This window comes from Eptesicus fuscus, chromosome 10, assembly GCF_027574615.1.
Source record: "Eptesicus fuscus isolate TK198812 chromosome 10, DD_ASM_mEF_20220401, whole genome shotgun sequence".
NCBI lineage: Eukaryota > Metazoa > Chordata > Mammalia > Chiroptera > Vespertilionidae > Eptesicus > Eptesicus fuscus.
In genome coordinates, this window is record NC_072482.1 from 16,905,459 (window position 1) to 16,923,493 (window position 18,035).

The window sequence follows — 18,035 nt, forward strand, 5'->3', positions numbered from 1 at the left end:
CTTGATCTCATTATTTGTATATTTCAAAACTCAACAACCCAAAACTGAACAGTTCCTCTGCTCCAATTGCCCCAGACCTGGCACTCTTCTGGTGTTTCCTGTCTCAGAGGAAAGCACCACCAGCCACAGGGTTCCCAACAGTGAAACCCAGGACTCATCCTGATGCTTCTCTCTCATCACACCCGGCAGCCACTACGTGCGGACAGCTTCTCCTCCTAAATAGCTCTGGTAAATGGCTCCCTTCTCGTCGTCATCGCTGCCAGCATTCAGATCCAAGTTAAACTTAATCCAAGCTATTGCAATAGTTTTCCCAAACTGATTTCCAAACAGATTGATACTTTGCTTAAGACTCTTCACCAATTTATACGTTATACTGAAAAAGTTACTGACATCAGCACTTTATCAGACTGTCTGCTGATCTAGCTCCTTACTACGCTGAGTCTCTCTCTTCTCCTTATTCAGAAATTGCTCCACAGAGTCCTTAACAGGTCAGAAACAGGATTGAAATTTGGGCAATTATGTCTAACTAGAGGCCCGTTGCGTGAAATTCATGCAAGAGTAGGCCTGCCTCCCCCCCTCCCCCCTCCGGCTGCCAGCACGTGGGACCTGGAGCGACCTCGGCTGGTCTAATTAGCATATCACCCTTTTATTATTATTATAGATTAGTTATCTGGAAGATAAAAGTTAAAAACAAAGTATGGGTATCATTTGGAGTACATTGTTCAGAAAGCAATGAGAGAAAGGAATAATTGTCCCCAAGGAATTCCAAGCTGCTTAAGAGGCCAATTAGCCTAATGACTTCAGGCTTCAGAGTCCCACAAACCCCGGTTCTGATCATGACTCCGCCACTTTTAAAACCTGCATAACTTTTGGTGAGTCATACTACTTCTGAGCCAGAATTCAACATCTTTTCCTTCACAGGGATTACGTTATATATCTCTGCTATTTGGCACAATTGTCAGCACATAGTCAAACGTTAAACAAACGGTAGGCATGTTAACTATTAGGAAGAAAATAAGGGTATAATATTATTCCCATAGATCAGGTAGTAGTCACCCAGGCTTAATTAATGCCAAAGATAATGAGTATCCTGGGGCAGGGACGAGACCATATTGTCCTGAGAGCTTTCTGGACTCTGTTCCTTGGTGCTGCCCGCCTCCCCTGGCACCAAGGAGACATTTATTTCCAGGTAACCAGGAACTCTGGACGACCTAAGCAAGAGTCTTATTTTTTTATTCAAATGATGCTCTCCTCAGCCAGCTGGTTTACTTTTCTCAGGACAAACACCTAACATTGGGTTTCCCCTTATCTTTGTAGGTGGAATTTTGGGAACCTCTGTGAGATAAGAAACCAGTATTTTCTGCATGGCTAAGTGAATGTTATCCAGACTAGACAGATGCAACCATTGTGCGGTGCCTGCTTTTACTGGAAATGGGAGGCTACCGTCTACACAAACAATTGGAACCCACATTAAAAAAAAATACGGACAAGGATAAAATTTTGATTTAATTATTTAAGCATTTAAATTTCCTTTGCAAAAAAGATACATGATTGCGTGAAAAGCAAATAGATTGAAATCAAAATGACATCAATCTGGCTCGGCCTCCAGCACTGATTATCTGTGTAATCTTGAAGTCATTTGTTTTCCTGGGTCCTCAAATTCTTCATATGCAACGAGAGAATTAAAATGTATTATCTCATCACAATGCTGAGTTTATATGCAGAAACTATGAAAGAAAAATACTTACATATTTATGAGTGTGTGTGTATATGTATGTTTATATGTGCATCTGCGTATCCACATTCACATCTATATATGCATCTTAGTTTCTTAAGAGAAAGCAAATTATAGGCAAGGAGGCTGGAATAGATGATAGGTAAGGTCCAGTCCTATGCTGCATCATTGACTAGTATTTCTGGCATTAAAATGCCTATATCTACCTTCCCCCATCCGAGGCAACTAAGCAGTGGGATTTGTTAGAAGGGAGAGGCTGTGTTGTAACCAGCCCTGCAGGTGACTCCGAAGTATATCAGATGTGAGAACCACTGCCTCCCAATACTCCCAGGGAAGGACTCTAGGCTAGAGTCATAGGCAGAAGTAAAGAGCCAAGAATTAAAGACGAAAAAACAGAACAGTCCACAGGGAACCGGGGTCAGAGGTGGTAGGCACTGCGTTTGGGGAGACTGAGCAGTGTGGGCCCAGGTTAATGTTACTTAGGGTAGCAGGGAACTGGTGTGGTTGTGAGACTTCAGAGCGGAAGCCCAGGCAGGTAGAAAGCAGTAGCCACACGCTCCCCTGTTAAATCATTGTCCTCCTGCTGTCATTTCCGCTACTGTGCTGAGAACTGCTGGCTGCAGGACCTGTTTCCTGCGGTGGATCCCACAGGAGGGTCATTCCCTCTGTTACAGCCACAGCGACCCCTGATCCCTGCTATCTATCTATCTATCTATCTATCTATCTATCTATCTATCTACCTACCTACCTATCAATCTATTTATTTATTTTCTGGTTATTGATTGTAAAAACCTGAGACAGGGCTGGTTAAGGCTTCTCAGGCTGAGCCTGCATGTTTTCTCCAGGATTCTCCTGATCCCAGTTTTCATTTTCTCTCCACTGGCCGTTAAGGGGGATGTGAATCCTCAGGGGACGGAAGATGATGCCTGCCGCTTCGCTGGACTAGAGGTGAACTTGGCTGGACAAAGCTGCCGGGGTGAGGATGAGCCGGTGGAAGCGACAAGGCAAGAACTCGGCTTTGATCGTCTTCAGGAGGCTTATGGAGGCCACGTTGTCATCGAGGACGTTGCCCTGCATGGGGAAGCCCCGGCTGTGCAGCTTCCTGGCCAGGGTGAGGGCCACCAGCTGGCTGTACCCTTTCCTGCGATGCTCTGGCAGGGTGTAGCCGTGGCACATGGTGGCAAACTGGTCTGTGATAGACCAAGAGACCGGGCGTCCGTTCTCATCGCGGACACACACGCTGGGGAAGCAGGAGATGAGGTTGGCGATGTACCGGAGACACTGCTCATTGCCGCCCCGCGACCAGGTCCGGTTGAGCAGATCAGCATCAGCTACACTCAGGTAGGTGAGTCGCGGGGGAGAACTCCTTCTAGAAGGAAAGGACAGCAGAAGAGATGGGAACTCAGGGTCATGTGACTCCCAACAACTCCTCCTCTTTGTAGACTGAGTTAAGGGGAGTTGCCATCCCAGAGATAGGGCCTAACCAATACAAAGACATTGTCAATGAATTAGATTCCATCTCTCTCCTCCATTCACAGACATCTTGCAGAATTTCATTTCTGATAGGACAAAATACTCATTATTTCAAATTGATGTCTTTCCTTCTAATTTTATGCCCATTTCTTATCATCCTCAGTATAGATTAAGGCAAGTGGAACAACTCTCAGACTTCTAAGTCCTGATTTTATTGACACCTTCCCTGAAGCCTTGAAAAGACCTGATTCTTAGGCTCCGAATCTTTTGGTTTACAAAAAAGCCCAGCTGGTGTGGCTCAGTGGTTGAGTGTCGACCTATGAACCAGGAGGTCCTGGTTTGATTCCCATCAGGGCACATGCCCAGGTTGTGGGCTCGATCCCCAGTGTGGGGTGTGTAGAAGGCGGCCGATCAACAATTCTCTATCATTATTGATGTTTCTCTCTCTCTTTCTCCCTCTCCCTTCCCCTCTGAAATCAATAAAAGTATATTTTAAAAAATGTTTTAGGATAGAACTTCTATCTTGATGCATCCATGCCCAGAAAACAAACACAACCTTAACATTCCAGGCATACGTAGATGCTCAAACAACGCTAGCTGTGCCCTGGCCGGATGGCTCAGTTGGTTGGAGCATCGTCCTGTGCACCAAAAGGTGGCGGCTTAAATTCCCTGTCAGGGCACATCCCCAGGTGGCGGGTTCGGTCCCCAGGAGGGGAGCACATGGGGAGCAACCAATCGGTGATGTTTCTCTCTCTCTCCCTTCCTGTCTCTAAAAATCAATAATAATAAAAAAAAATTCTACTTCTTCCAGACCTTCCCCTAAAAGGTTTGGAAGAAGGTCTACCATCTCATGGCACTAAGGTAAAGAAAAAAGATAAGAATTGGTGCCATTTCTAAGAGCCAAGGTGGGTTATTTGGTTGAAAGCATATGGGGCTGGTTGTGTTTCAGGATTTGCTTTAGTTCTTGAAGGCACCAGTGTGGTGAGGCCATCCCCAGTGACTGCTGAGAGACTGGTAACATCATCCTAGCTAAGACCTTCTTTATAAAGCTTGTGCTTTCTTTTCATTAGTTCTGCAGTGTTAGCTCCCATCCCAGGCATCCTGTGGGCCCTGGCACTGGGACAATTACCTAAGCAGGGGTAGAAAAATAAATAAATACAAGCAGTAACTGGCTTAATAGAATTTTTATATTTAAGTTTCAAAAGGAACTTGAAATAAAAACATTGCTGAGACTAGCCAAGTGCTTCAGTGGTTATACTAGAGGCTATGACCTTGTATCTGAAGGGCAGGGTACCCTAAAGACAGCGCACACATTTGGGTGATGACTCTGTTAAAAGACAAATTGTCTAACTTCCCATGCAGAAGGGAGCAATTTAACTCAAAAACTGATTTTAAAAGGCCTGATTGGGGATAGAGGAAAATTTTAAATAACACCTCGGGGATATGACATTAAACAGACTGTGGAAAACCCTAACACTCTAAAGGACAAATAGCCTGTTTTTTGTTTGTTTGTTTTTTTTAAAAAAAAGTAATGTAAGAAATATAAAATGAAATGAAAGGGGAACCTATATGTTAAGAGAGATATTAACCAGTTGCAATGTATGAACCTTATTTGGATGCTTATTCAAAACAAATTGCTAAACATCGTGGTAATTTGGGAAATGTGACCACTAACTGGTTATTTGACTTTAAGGAAATATTGTTAACAAAATGCCAGGTGTTGTGCAGGCAGAGTTCAGACGGCAGGCTTGAGGCACTACCGATAGGATGATAGGTTGCCAGGTTGGCCCTTGGCTGGTGTCGGGCAATGTGAATTTCTGGAGGGGCCTTGCCATTCCCGGAACTGATATGCATGGCTTGCTGTGCCTGGCTGTTTGCACAGTCAGTGTGGTTTATGCTGAACACCTGCTTTCTGCTGGGATTCTAGGAAATGGGCATACTAGGCCAATGGTCAGCAAACTGCAGCTCGCGAGCCACATGTGGCTCTTTGGCCCCTTGAGTGTGGCTCTTCCACAAAATACCACGTGCGGGCGCGCACGTACAGTGCGATTGAAACTTCATGGCCCATGCACAGAAGTCAGTTTTCAGCCTGGGCGAGTCTATTTTGAAGAAGTGGTTCTAACGCCGAGCCACTCTCAAGGGGCCATAGAGCCTCATGTGGCTCGCGAGCCGCAGTTTGCCGACCACTGCTCTAGGCAGAGGGTGCCTCTAATAACAGTCCGATCACACGCTATCACAACTCATTGCTGGGGAAATTACGCATTTCATGGGATTCCACCAGGAAAGGACTCTGGGAAGCTTGTGCCTGGTTTCCTCCGGACTTAGCCAAAGCATCTTAGTCCTTTGCTGATTTTGGTATGTATCCTTTCATTGTGATAAATGACAATATATATTGGGTCCTGTGAGTCTTCCTAGTCTATCACTGTCCTGTCACACAAGTGATATTAGTAAATTTTTAAGAATCCTTATCTTTTCACTGTATACATATAAAAATCATTCTTTGATATCCTCTTCCCCCAAATAATTCCAAATAGCCTCTGTTGTCTGAGCCCAGACAGACATATATATCTTTTGGAGATATATATATCAGAATGTTTAAGAATAATGGATAATATCTGGAAAATTTCCTTCAGAATAATCCAAGGGTGGAAAGAATAGAAAGGGATATGGATAAAACAAGACAGCTCACATATTGATGGGAAGGTTTATTATACTACTCTCTGTACCTTTTGTATGTGTTTGAAAATCTTCATAACTGGGGAAAAATAAGTAAAGTCCAGCCTGGCTGGTGTTTCTCAGTGGTTGAGCATCAATCTATGAACCAGGAGGTCACAGTTCAATTCCCGGTCGCCCGGGTTGCGAGTTCGATCCCCAGTAGGGGGCGTGCAGGAGGCAGCCGATTGATGATTCTTTCTCATCATTGATGTTTGTTTCTATCTCTCTCTCCTCTCTTAAATCAATTTTTTAAAAGTATATATATTTTTAAAAAGTAAAGTCCAGTTGCTTTATGTAACTTAAAGCGTCCATTCTTGTTTAGGCTTAGTCTTGTTCTGTTCAATAATTCCTTCAGCATATTTCATACAAGTGAAGAAAACTAACATTCACCAAGCTGGGTACTTTTCAAGTATCATGTTTCATTTGCTTAAGAAAAACAGATAAGGAAGATATTATAAATTAATTTTCAAGAAGAAGAACTTGATTGAGGCTCAGAAAGAGGAAGCAAAAGGGAAGGTTACCGGTAAATGACAGAACAGGGACTCCAAAGCAAGAAGAAAATAAGAATGCAGATATGAACCAACACGTGTTTGGAAGGGTTGGACTCGGATCCGGCTTTGTGGGATTTGTTTCCTGGCTCTACAGTTCACTCCTGTGTGTTACTTTGTTCAAAGGGAATGATAATAGCGCTACTTCATAGGGTTGTAGAAAGGGTTCACGTGGTCATCTATTGAAAACATCTAGTGCCTGGCCTATAGAGCTCCACACGGCTCAGTTACACACCCTCATCCCTGAAGCAACAAAACAACCACCACCACCACCTGGGGCTCAGACAACAGAGGCTGTTTAGGATTATTTGGGGAAGGAGGATATCAAAGAATGATTTTTATATGTATACAGTGAAAATGCAGGACTCCTGAGTTCATTTGTTTCTATGGACAAAGACACTGATTCGATTTTGTAGGAAATTATGAGCAGGCAAGCACAGCAGAAAGGAAAGGTGTACACACACACACACACACACACACACATTTAGACTCAATAGCCCCAATTCAAGGTACCTAAATATTCCTTACTGATACTAAGTACTCCAGGTACCACTCTTGGTACTTCCATAGCACTAAGTCCTATCCCAAACGCAGAAACTGGATTTACATACAGGAGACTGGTGTCTGGCGGAGCTGAGACCAGGGACAAACGGACCGCCTTGCTGGAAGTTAGCTTCACATCCAACTGCTTGGAGCTGGCAACAGCTTTGGAAACGTCATACAGCTCACTCTGCAGCCCTGTATGTGGAAAGACATCAGGAAAATCGCGGCATTTTATCTGAGACCACAAAAAGGAAATTCGTTGCAGTGTTTTTGAACCTATTATCATCAATAACTCCGTGCGCGATCCTAACCACTGTGTATTTAGATATGAACCATTATAACTACTCCCTATCTGATTTTCAAACTTAGTGCGGGGTTTTCAAATTCCCATCATGTTGCCCATGGTCAGTGGTCGGCAAACTGCGGCTCTGTTGACTAATGAGTTTGCCGACCACTGGGATAGGGGCTTAATCACAAGGAACAAAAACAGCCTGTAATTATTGGAATCGAGAGTCTAGGTCAGTGGTTGGCAAACTTATTAGTCAACAGAGCGGCAAACCGTGGCTCGCAAGCCGCATGTGGCTCGCGAGCCGCATGTGGCTTGCGAGCCGCAGTTTGCTGGCCACTGCCCATGGTGATCATGAATGTCCATGGAATCTTCTGATGGAGACATCCCCTAGGCATTTGGAATGTCTTGTGGGCATTTGGATGTCTCTGACTTCTCAGGCTGATCGGGGAAGAGACGTTACGGCAGCTGGGGGTGTAAAGAGCTTAGATTCATTTGGCATGGAATTCTCTCTTCCAGCCTCGTGGCGTCATGCTCGCTGCAGAAATATCCAGGTATAAACTCTGTTGGTGAGAGTTACCCGGAGCTTAACTCAGCCGATCCCTTACGTTGGCCATAGCTATACTCTGTGATCTGCAACTCTCTAGTCAGTGCTTGTCCTGGGCACTGCTTCCCAGTGGGAAGGAAGAGTGGCCGGCCTGTTCTGACAGAGCTCACAGCGTGGCAGCCTCGCTTCTGCTTACTAGGCCTGACTTGCTCTGCTTCTCCAAATCCCCACCGCTCTGTCCTTTCCCGTCAGCGTCCTGATGGATGGAGTCCTCTGGACATGGACTTTCCCGCTCCCTTCCACTCTAACAGCTTGTTTCCGCCTCTCAGTAAGTCACTTCCTCTTGACGAAGACACGACTGTTAAGTCTTGTTGAACTCAGTCTGATACCTAAGCCTTGGCTCCACCCTCAGGGAGTTAAGTCTAAGAAAAGATAAGGAAGTCTTCAAGTTAATACCATCAACTTTATAGATGCTGTGGCTAGCATCCCACGTGATAACACTGAATTAGATCGAAGTGACTCAAAATACTATCTGAGGGGAAATAAGAGTAGGGCTGACTAAAGGTAGGGATGGTAGTTCAAACAGAATTTCTTTCTCCTGAGGTAGACTGAACCAGTTCTTTCCAAAAGTCAGATTAGCCCTGGCCAGGTAGCTCAGTTGATTACAGCATCACCCCAATCCACCAAGGTTGTGGGTTTCATCCCCAGTCAGGACACATACAAGAATTAACCAATGAATGCATCAATAAGTGGAACAAAAAATCAATGTTTCTTTTTCTCTCTCCCCCTCACTCGCTCCCCTCTCTCTCATTAACCATTTGTACGCCATAACCATCTATAAACGCAAGCGGTGGACTAAATTCAATTCAATATATTGTGGCAGTTTACTGGTTAATAAATAAAATTTTTAAAGTCAGATTAACATTTATTTAAAAAACATAAAAACATTTAAAATGATAACATATACAGAAAATTGCAAAAAACAAATGCATAGCTTAATAATTATTACATATTTTAACCATGTACTGCTAAAGCCTCAGCTACCTTCTATTTACCACTCTCCCAATCACAACTCCTTCTCTTGCCTCTAAAAATAACCACTATCATCGTTTTTATGATAATCACTGTTTTCTTTATAGCTTTATTATCCAAGTGTGCATCCTTAAACACTATAGTTTGATTTTTACCCATTTTTTTTTTTGGTCTTGTAAGTCTTTTGATCTAAAGGTTTTCTTTTAATTCCCACTTCCTCTTTAAAAATTATTTCAATTTATTTGTTAAAGAACCCAGTTGTTTGCTGGGTAGCGTTTCCCTAGTCTGGACTTTGCTGATTGTCTCTCCACAGTGTTGACCATGTTCTTCTGTCCGCTTTTAACAAATAATTCTTTCCTTTCTCACTGAAGACAGGAACTGCCACGGATTGTTCTGCCTTTGTCCACCCACCTCCACAGACGGGAGGGATTGCTAACCGGATGAGCCAGATTCAGGACATTCATTGGACCACAGTTACCCGTGGACAGGCTTTCAAGTTAGTGTTCACGTAGACAAGCTCTCTCTCGCCCACGCAGCTAACAGTGAGCCAAAAGCCTGGCCTGTCTGGGTGTCTGTATACTTTTTCCTCACTTGCCCTCGCATGGCAGACACAAGGAGTTGGGCTCCTCTGAGTAGGTTAGTGGCTTAACCCTGGTTTAATATTGTTTGTGCTGCTGCTCTGAACACCCAGCACTGAAGCAGCGTGATCTGTCCAGGCAGCCAGCTTGTCGCTCTGACAGAGCCTGCCCTGTGGCAAAAGATGGGACACGTATGTCAGCAGATAGGCTTTGGAGTTGTTCAAAAGATGGAACGCATATGGCAGTAGACAGGATTTGGGAATGTTATGAAAACAGCATCGTTTTGGGTGCTCTGATTAAGATAGGGAACGTACTGGTGGCCTCTTAGAAGCTCTTCAGTATTCCAAGCAGGTTCTAGCTTTTGTCACAGAAGCCTACAGCCAGGAGACCACGTCAGAAGCCACGGATAACCCCTGCTCTGACTTACATGCTGAGTGAGGGGCCTTCGCCACTCCAGCTATATTAGGTGCTACTAATTCACATCTGTCCCCACCAAGCCTCCAGGAAGAGGGGATGAGTCCATCTAAATGACTGTAACTGACTCATGGCTATCAACTTAGCCTGTTGGAAAAAGAATATTGGCAATTGGTAATGCTGGATTCAGGTGATTTGAAGATTGTAGGCCTATAGCACCAATATCCACCCAATTACAGCCATGATTTCTCACACCAAGGAAGAGGTGTACTCATCTCCACATTGAAGTAATACTGGTGAGAACATTTTTCTGAATTGTCTAGACAGTTGGTAAAACCATGTGTCCCTTCTAACCAGCGTAAGTGGGGTAAATCTATAAAGGCGAGGGATGGTTAGAACGTCCTCCATAAGGTCTTTCTGAGCATTTGCAAATGGATTTTATACAACATCCCACCTCCTTAGATTATGAATATGCATTGGTCATTGTTCATAGATGGACAAAAGGAAACCTCATGAGAGGGCATCAGCTGTATGTGACCAAAAAAAAATGACCAGACTTCATATTTCTAACATGGGAATTCCTGCCTTCAGTGTCAAAGGATCAAGGAACTCATTCCACTGGAACGGTTACAAACAGTAACTTCATCGCCTGTATTAACCCCCAAACATTATGAAAAATTAAAAACAGTAAGTGACACACTGAAGCATAAACTATCCATCCGAACTATCAGAAATTTTTAACCTGCTTCTTCTACCTTGGCCTACAGTTCTTCCAGTAGCATTGGTGGCCACACAATTATATCCTGGGAGTTCACATGTATTCTTTCCTTATAAAGTCACTTCAGGATATACGAGGCAGATTAGCTGATTAGCCCTTTCTAGAATTATTTGCTTCAGAAAGAAGAAAAGCTTACCTGTTGGCTTAGATTGAAGTTAGAGTTATTTTAAAAGGCTGTAACAGCAAAGGGTTAAGAGTAATAAGGAAAAATATGCTGATACTTACTGATATCCCTATTACATAACAGTAAAAAAATCACTTAAACACAGCCCATTTCAATGGCCTCTACGCACCCCCAAAGCCACGCCTCCTTAGGAGTAAAGTAAGTGTTCTTATAAAACTACTAGAGGCCCAGTGCATGATAATTCATGCACTGGAGGGGTGGTCCCTCAGCCCGGCCTGCCCCCTCTCATAGTCTGGGAGCCCTCAGGAGCGGGAGGCGACCCGGTGATCAAGGGAAGGTGATGCCCCCATCACACCTCTGCTGCTGCGACTGCCGGCAGCGCAAGCCTTGGCAGGCCCTGGTTACCTGAGCCGTGGGCTGGCCCTGGGCGGCTGGGCAGCCACCATCCGAGGCTTGCCCGTACCTCGGCCGGCCCTGCTTGCCTGAGCCTCAGTCAGTGGAGGATGCAGGAGGACCCGAGGTCCCCGGCGGGGCTGAGGGGACTCCGGTGGCAGGCGCATGGAGTGGCTGGCCCTGGCTGAGGAATGGAGGATACTCTCAATGACATGAGTTATAATTTCCAATTTGTTGGACACCACAGTCAGGCTTCAGCTTCGGGGGAGGGAGGAAGAGAGGGATGGGCAGCTCGTTGGAGGAGCCTGGGCGAGCTGTCAGTGGGGGGTGCAGGAGGTGGGGCTGAGGGGACTCCAGCAGCAGGCGCGCGGAGCTGAGGGGACGTCTTGTGATGGTGTGATGGTCAATTTACATATTACCTCTTTATTATATAGGATAATACATGAATTGTAAAACATATAAAATGCATAGACATGTGTTTGTGCATATGTGTATATATATATAGTGTATATATGAAATATGCATATCTGTCTATCTGATATATGTAACTAAAAGGATTTAACAATGACCTAGTGTCTTGCCCTTGACCTCACCTTGTATGTGAAAAACCTGGTCCCAGTTGATAACGTCAGGTTCTTCCAGCAGCCGTTGGTAAGCTCTCACATCCTTGTAGAACACAGCATAGCCGTTTGTGTAATGGTCCAGGTTGTCTGTCTCAGCCTGGGTCAGAAGACACATCATAAATACGCATCCTCTATCAGCGGTCGCCAACCGGTGGTCCATGGACCACTGGTGGTCCGTGAGGTCCGAAAGGTTGGCGACCACTGGTTAAAGGAAACCTTTGGACTAGCTAACTGCAATCCTAGATGGCGTGGATACCATTAGCTGTGCGTGTCCAGGTAATTTCCATTAGCAAACTCAGTCACCTGCACACAGTGGCTACGTGGGAATGTGGCTAATACCCTGCAGTGAGGGAAAGCACAGACACTCGGAGCCTTTGCTTGACTATCTCTTCTAGTGTTAGGGAGCTTTTACATTTATTAGTTCCAGGATTTGTAGTTTATTTGTAAAAATATAAAGGGTGTGACTCAAGGGACCCACCAATAAGAATTAAATAGAACTCTCACTATGTGGTCACGGCAGCACATCTTTGATGACTTGAGCCTCTCTTTGGTCCCAGAGGCAGAAGTGGGCAGATGCTGCCTTTTTCAGTGTTCTTCCATATTCACACTCGTGACCAAAGTCCCCAATGTCATGGAATCATCAACCCAGTAAAAACACTGGTATGTGCAAGTATGCATGCTTTCTGCTTCTAGAGATTATGAAACACTAAAGATATAGTTTATTCAATGTATTTAGGCTAGAGGTTTTCCGTACGTCCGATATTCCAAAGACAGTCAAATTAAAAGCCAAGGATGAAATATGTAGCTTTGTAAGCTAAAGTTTTTGGCTATGATGGTTATAATATCCCCTATACCTAATCTTTTCTTTCTAGTTGATGCCAACTCTTATTTTTTTGCCTTTCAACACTGTACCTCTCTCTGACGCCGAGTGATGACAGCTTTGAAGTCTGGCCATGAGTCCAATACCACTTCCTTTTGAAAGGGGTTCCCACGATTTATGTTCATCACTGCTCCATACACCTGAGCCAGAGAACCCAGAGAGACAAGCCAGCGGCATCACCAGCTGTTGCAGTTGCACATTACCCTTTCACCTCTTGTTCTACCGAAGGATTATGGCCCTCAAAGCAGATATTATAATTATACACACAACATACACACATACAAACTCCCCCCCTTGTTCCTTCATCAGTGCACATGAAAACTGCTAAAAAGTCTATGAAAGCCTAAGAAAACTCTCCCTAAACTTAGTGCTTCACAGTACAACTAGCAGAGGTACTAAATCAATAGGCTTACTAGGTGGTTGCTAGGTACATAGGTTAGCAATAAACATTATTGAATGAATCAGGATCTCTAGTATGGATTTGGGACTCATACATCTTTTAGAAGTCCCACAGGTGATTTTGATGCTCCCTGCTTTTGAAGGTATTATACTATCTAAAAACAACCTGTGAAATGCAACTACTCCTTCTGCCCTGAGTTCCAATTAAACATCACAAGATAGTGAAATACACCCCCCCCCAAAATAAGCCCAAAACACACCCCTGTATTTCAGATTTGATGGAGCAAGGCTCTGCAAGTATTCCCAGAGGATTGTAACTTCGTCTCATTCACTATTACATCTATGGAGCCTGACACAGCTGATCAAATGCTTTTTAAAAAGTATATATTTTTATTGATTTTAGAGAGGAAGGGAGAAGGAGAGAGTGATAGAAACATCAATGATGAGAGAGAATCATTGATTGGCTGCCTCCTGCATGCCCCCTACTGGGGATTGAGCCCGCAACCCAGGCATGTGCCCCTGGCCAGAATTGAACCTGGGACCCTTCAGTCTGCAGGCTGATGCTCTATCCACTGAGCCAAACTGGCTAGGGCTCAAATGCTTTTTGACTAAACAATACTAAATAATAGTATTGGAATTCTCTGTGGCCTTTCACATTTTTTTCTCCACTAAGAATCAACGATGTCTGTCCTACAAAACAACTCCCATGTGTCATCTGTGTGCTTCTAAAGTAGGAAAAGTGTGGTGGTAATGAGGAGAGCTGAGCTCTAGGCCAGTGTTCATCGATAAAAACTGGAAACAGTCTGTTCACCAGAAGTGGATAGATAAATCAATTGTGGCATATTCATACTCTGGATTACAAAACAGCAACACAATGCTGAGCAAAGGAAACTAGATACAAAAAGATAATTCCTCTGTGATCCAATGTATATTAAAAAACACGCAAAACTAAATGATGGCTTTAGACGTCAGGATAGTGGTTACCCTGGGGGAGCAGGGAAAGGTAGGATTGGAGAGGAGCATTGGTGGTGGGAGGGGCAGCCTCTCAAGTCATGTTCTTTCTTGGAGTGGAGGTTAGTCAGGTAATCCTTTGTGAAAATTCACTGAGCTGTGTAAGTATGTATGTGCACTTTTTTTTTTTTTAAATCCTCACCCGAGGATATTTTCTCTGAGAGAGTGGAAGGAAGGGAGGGAGGGGGAGAGAGAGAGACACCAGCGTCTCTCACATAGATTGGTTGCCTTCCGCACCCACCCCGACCAGGGCTGGGGATCAAACCTGCTACCCAGGTACATGTCCTTGACCAGGAATCAAACCCACGGCCCTTTGGTGTGCAGGTCAATGCTCTAACCACTGAGCTACACCGGCCAAGGCTCTTGAGTGCACTTTCTAGTATATGCTTTACTTCAGTGAAAAAATTTAAATTATAAGGGCATTAGTACCTATGTTTTACCTCCTTTATCACTTAGGTCAAATTACCTCAACACCTAGAACATTTTCCAACTAACTCTCTTTTGGTTTACCCAATCTGGGATTTCACTCAAATCTCAAGGAACGTATTTTTCCCAGTGTAGTCTGGCTGATACCAGTGTGTAACATGGATCACACTTAGTGAAAATCCAAGAACTGAAGTAAACTGGAAGGGTAATGGCTTTTTCTGCTAATCATTTCATCTGACTTGTTCTGTTAACCATTCAATGCTGGTCTGCTGATCTTACATATACTACAGAGTAATAAGTTTATCAAAATGGTTTCCCAGAGGAAGCCAACCACCCTTATTCAAGAATGGAGCTTAAGTATGCTTGGAAGGCTTCTTGAAGGGTTAAAGGGAAAACTTGTTGCAGTATTTAGATTCTGCAAGAAAAAAAAAAAAAAACATAGCTTGCCTGCCAAATATTTGGAACCAACTGCAAGATTTCTCATTGACTGAAAACAAACCAACCCTTCCAATAGTTATTTCAAAGGGTGAGGATTGAGAGGAGATGGGAAGTGGCTGGGGAAAGTAAAGATGCTGGAGGAGTGAGCAGTTGGAGCTTGTGATGGAAGTTTGGAGAGATGTTGAATTACTTTAACGCTAACATCAGATTGTAAAGTGCAGAGTCATAAACTCCAAAGAATGGGAGAAGGGTGCCCTGGCTGGTGTTTCTGTGTTTAGAGCATTGGCCTGCACACTGAAGGGTTGAGAGTTCCATGCAGGTCGAGGTACATACCTGGTTGCAGGTTCGATCCCCAGCCTTGGTCTGGGTGTGTGTAGGAGGCAACCAATTGAGGTGTCTCTCTCACATTGATGCTTCTCTCTCTCTCTCTTTCCCTCCCTTCTACTCTCTCTAAACAGTCAATGGAAAAATATCCTCGGGTGAGGATTAACAACAATAACAACTGAAATCCTATGTAATAAAAGCCTAAAATGCTAAGTGTCTGGTCATCTGTTCAACCATAATATGCTAATGATATCCTAAGGTCGCTCAATTGCTCCCTATGACATGCACTGACCACCAGGGGGCAGACGCTCCGACCGGTAGGTTAGCTTGCTGCTGGGGTCTGGCTGATCGTGACTGAGTGAGATGGGCCAGACATGCCCTGGAGCCCTCCCACAGTCCCTCCCTGGCTGGACAACCTCCCGCATCCCTCCCCGGCCCTGATCATGCACCAGTAGGGTCCCTTGGCCTGGCCTGTTCCCTCTCACAATCCTGGACCCCTCGGAGGATGTCAGAGAGCCGGTTTTGGCCCAATCTCGCAGGCCAGGCCGAGGGACCCCCGGGCCTCTAGTAATAAAATAAAAAGCAATGGAAAAATCCTTGGGTGAGGATTTAAAAAGATAGCATATATGCACAACTCATGGACACAGACAATAGTGTGGTGAAGGCCTGGGGGTGTGTGGAGGGGGTCAGTGGGAGAAAAAAAGGGGACATCTGTAATACTTTCAACAATAAAGATAAAATTTTAAAAAGACAATGGAAGAAGAGTAAACAACAAAACTCCTTTATCTTTTTTATCTCTAAAGGACTTAGGGTAACATATCCTTGGTGAGGATTAAAAAAAAGTGTTAGGAAGTTGTTGGGAGGCTAAAAAAAATTGAAATTCTCTGTGTGCTAAAGTATTATACAAATATAATAATTATAATTCAAGGGCCCATCATTTGTCTTGATGATTATAACGTCCTTCATGACCCTGTGAAGGTCACTGAAACCTTTTCAGTTCTCTCTGGTAAAAGCGTTAGTCAAACACGTTGTCAAAGAAATGTAGGCGATCCTCTCATTCCATTTATTCACCTCAGTGCAGCATTCAAAACGGGAAAATTTAGGTCAGCTGGTCCATTTGGCACTTTTTCAGCTGCATGCTTCCACTTGATCTCTCTGATTTTCCCTGCCACATACAGTTTAAGCACAATCAATACGGCAAGGTGACTAGATTTAATCAACCCAGTAGAGGGCACGAGGACTTTCTTTAGGTCATTTTTGTTCCAATTTTAGTGTAAATAAGGATTATCGGAGGTTTTTGTTAAACATAGAGGTCCTTGGTCTCTGTCCTTAGAAACTCTGATTCATTATATCTCTTCTAGGTTATTAGCAGCCACACATTTGAAAACCATTGTTGTCAGGCTCTTGGCTCAAGAAACTCAACCCTCAAAGACAATGTTCGTGCATTCTACATTTTTTCTTCGAGTGTTTGAAATATTTCTAATCTTACATTGAATTGTGATCTTTGATTAACGTCATCCACAGTAACACCGAGTTACCAGTAAGCCCTCAGGGACTTTTAGAAGATTTCAACAGATAGAGGCTAGATGACCAAGAAAACCACTGAAAATACTTCAAAAATAAAGCTTTTGAAATAAACAGGGAAGGGATTTATAACAAACCCTAAACTTCAGTTCCACTGTGTACCTAGTACACATTCTTACCAGCATTGCCAACCAGTGCATACCCATTTGCTATTTAAAAACATTTAGAACTCGAATTGACCTTAAAAACAATCTAGTCCAGCATGACCTAAATTTTCCCAGGAGTCATCTAAAGTGACTGTCAGGAATATAATTATCTGGGTCATACCCACAACCCATTGAATCAGTCTCTAGCCAGTGGGGAGCAGGAGCTGTGTATTTAACAAGTTGCCCCAGAGTCTTATCACTGGCAACTTTGGGAAACAGCCACCATTTGGACGTTATTTTCACAGATCAACACAATAGAGAAAATAAAACTCAAATGCACAGTACCTTGAGTGATTCGGGAAAGTGACTCTTGAGCACTTTTTCCAGTGTCAGTAATTTGGTAGCACAGTTTAGCACCAGCATCTTCTCCAGAGCTCTAGCAGCTCCACACCTGGTAAAACGTGAAGGTATACATTTAACTTTTTTTTTTAAATATTTTTATTGAGGTATTATATGTGTACATATCTTACTATTACCCCCCCACCCCACACCCACACATGCCCTCCCTCCCCAGAGTTTTGCGTCCATTGGTTATGCTTATATGCATGCATACAAGTCCTTCGTTTGATTTCAAAACTCCCCCACCTTTCCCAAACTTTCCCCCTGTACTTTGAAAGTCTGTTTGATGCTTTACTGTCTCTGTATCTATCTTTTTGTTCACCACTTTATAATGTTCTTTACTATCCCTAAATGAGTGAGATCATGTGGTATTGTTCTTTCATTGACTGGCTTATTTCACTTAGCATAATGTTCTCCAATTCCATCCAGGTTGCTGCAAATGATGAGAATTCCTTCTTTTTTATGGCAGCATAGTATTCCATTGTGTAGATGTACCACAGTTTTCCGATCCAGTCATCTGCTGATGGGCACCTAGGCTGTTTCCAAATCTTAGCTATTGTAAATTGTGCTGCTATGAACATAGTGGTGCATATATCCTTTCTGATTGGTGTTTCTAGTTTCTTCGGATATATTCCCAGGAGTGGGATTACTGGGTCAAATGGGAGTTCCATTTTCAGTTTTTTGAGGAAACTCCATACT

At 43.8% G+C, this 18,035-nt stretch overlaps 1 protein-coding gene across 1 annotated transcript; it reads right to left on the bottom strand.

The window, feature by feature from the left end:
* Positions 1–2,677: 2,677 nt before the first annotated feature.
* Positions 2,678–17,360, bottom strand: GLYATL3 (glycine-N-acyltransferase like 3). The gene is made up of 5 exons (XM_008153303.3): positions 17,283–17,360; positions 12,702–12,809; positions 11,760–11,886; positions 7,083–7,209; positions 2,678–3,104 (listed from the first exon to the last, which is right to left on the bottom strand). The coding sequence occupies exons 1-5, from the start codon at positions 17,358–17,360 to the stop codon at positions 2,678–2,680; spliced, it is 867 nt and encodes a 288-aa protein (XP_008151525.2).
* Positions 17,361–18,035: the final 675 nt, after the last annotated feature.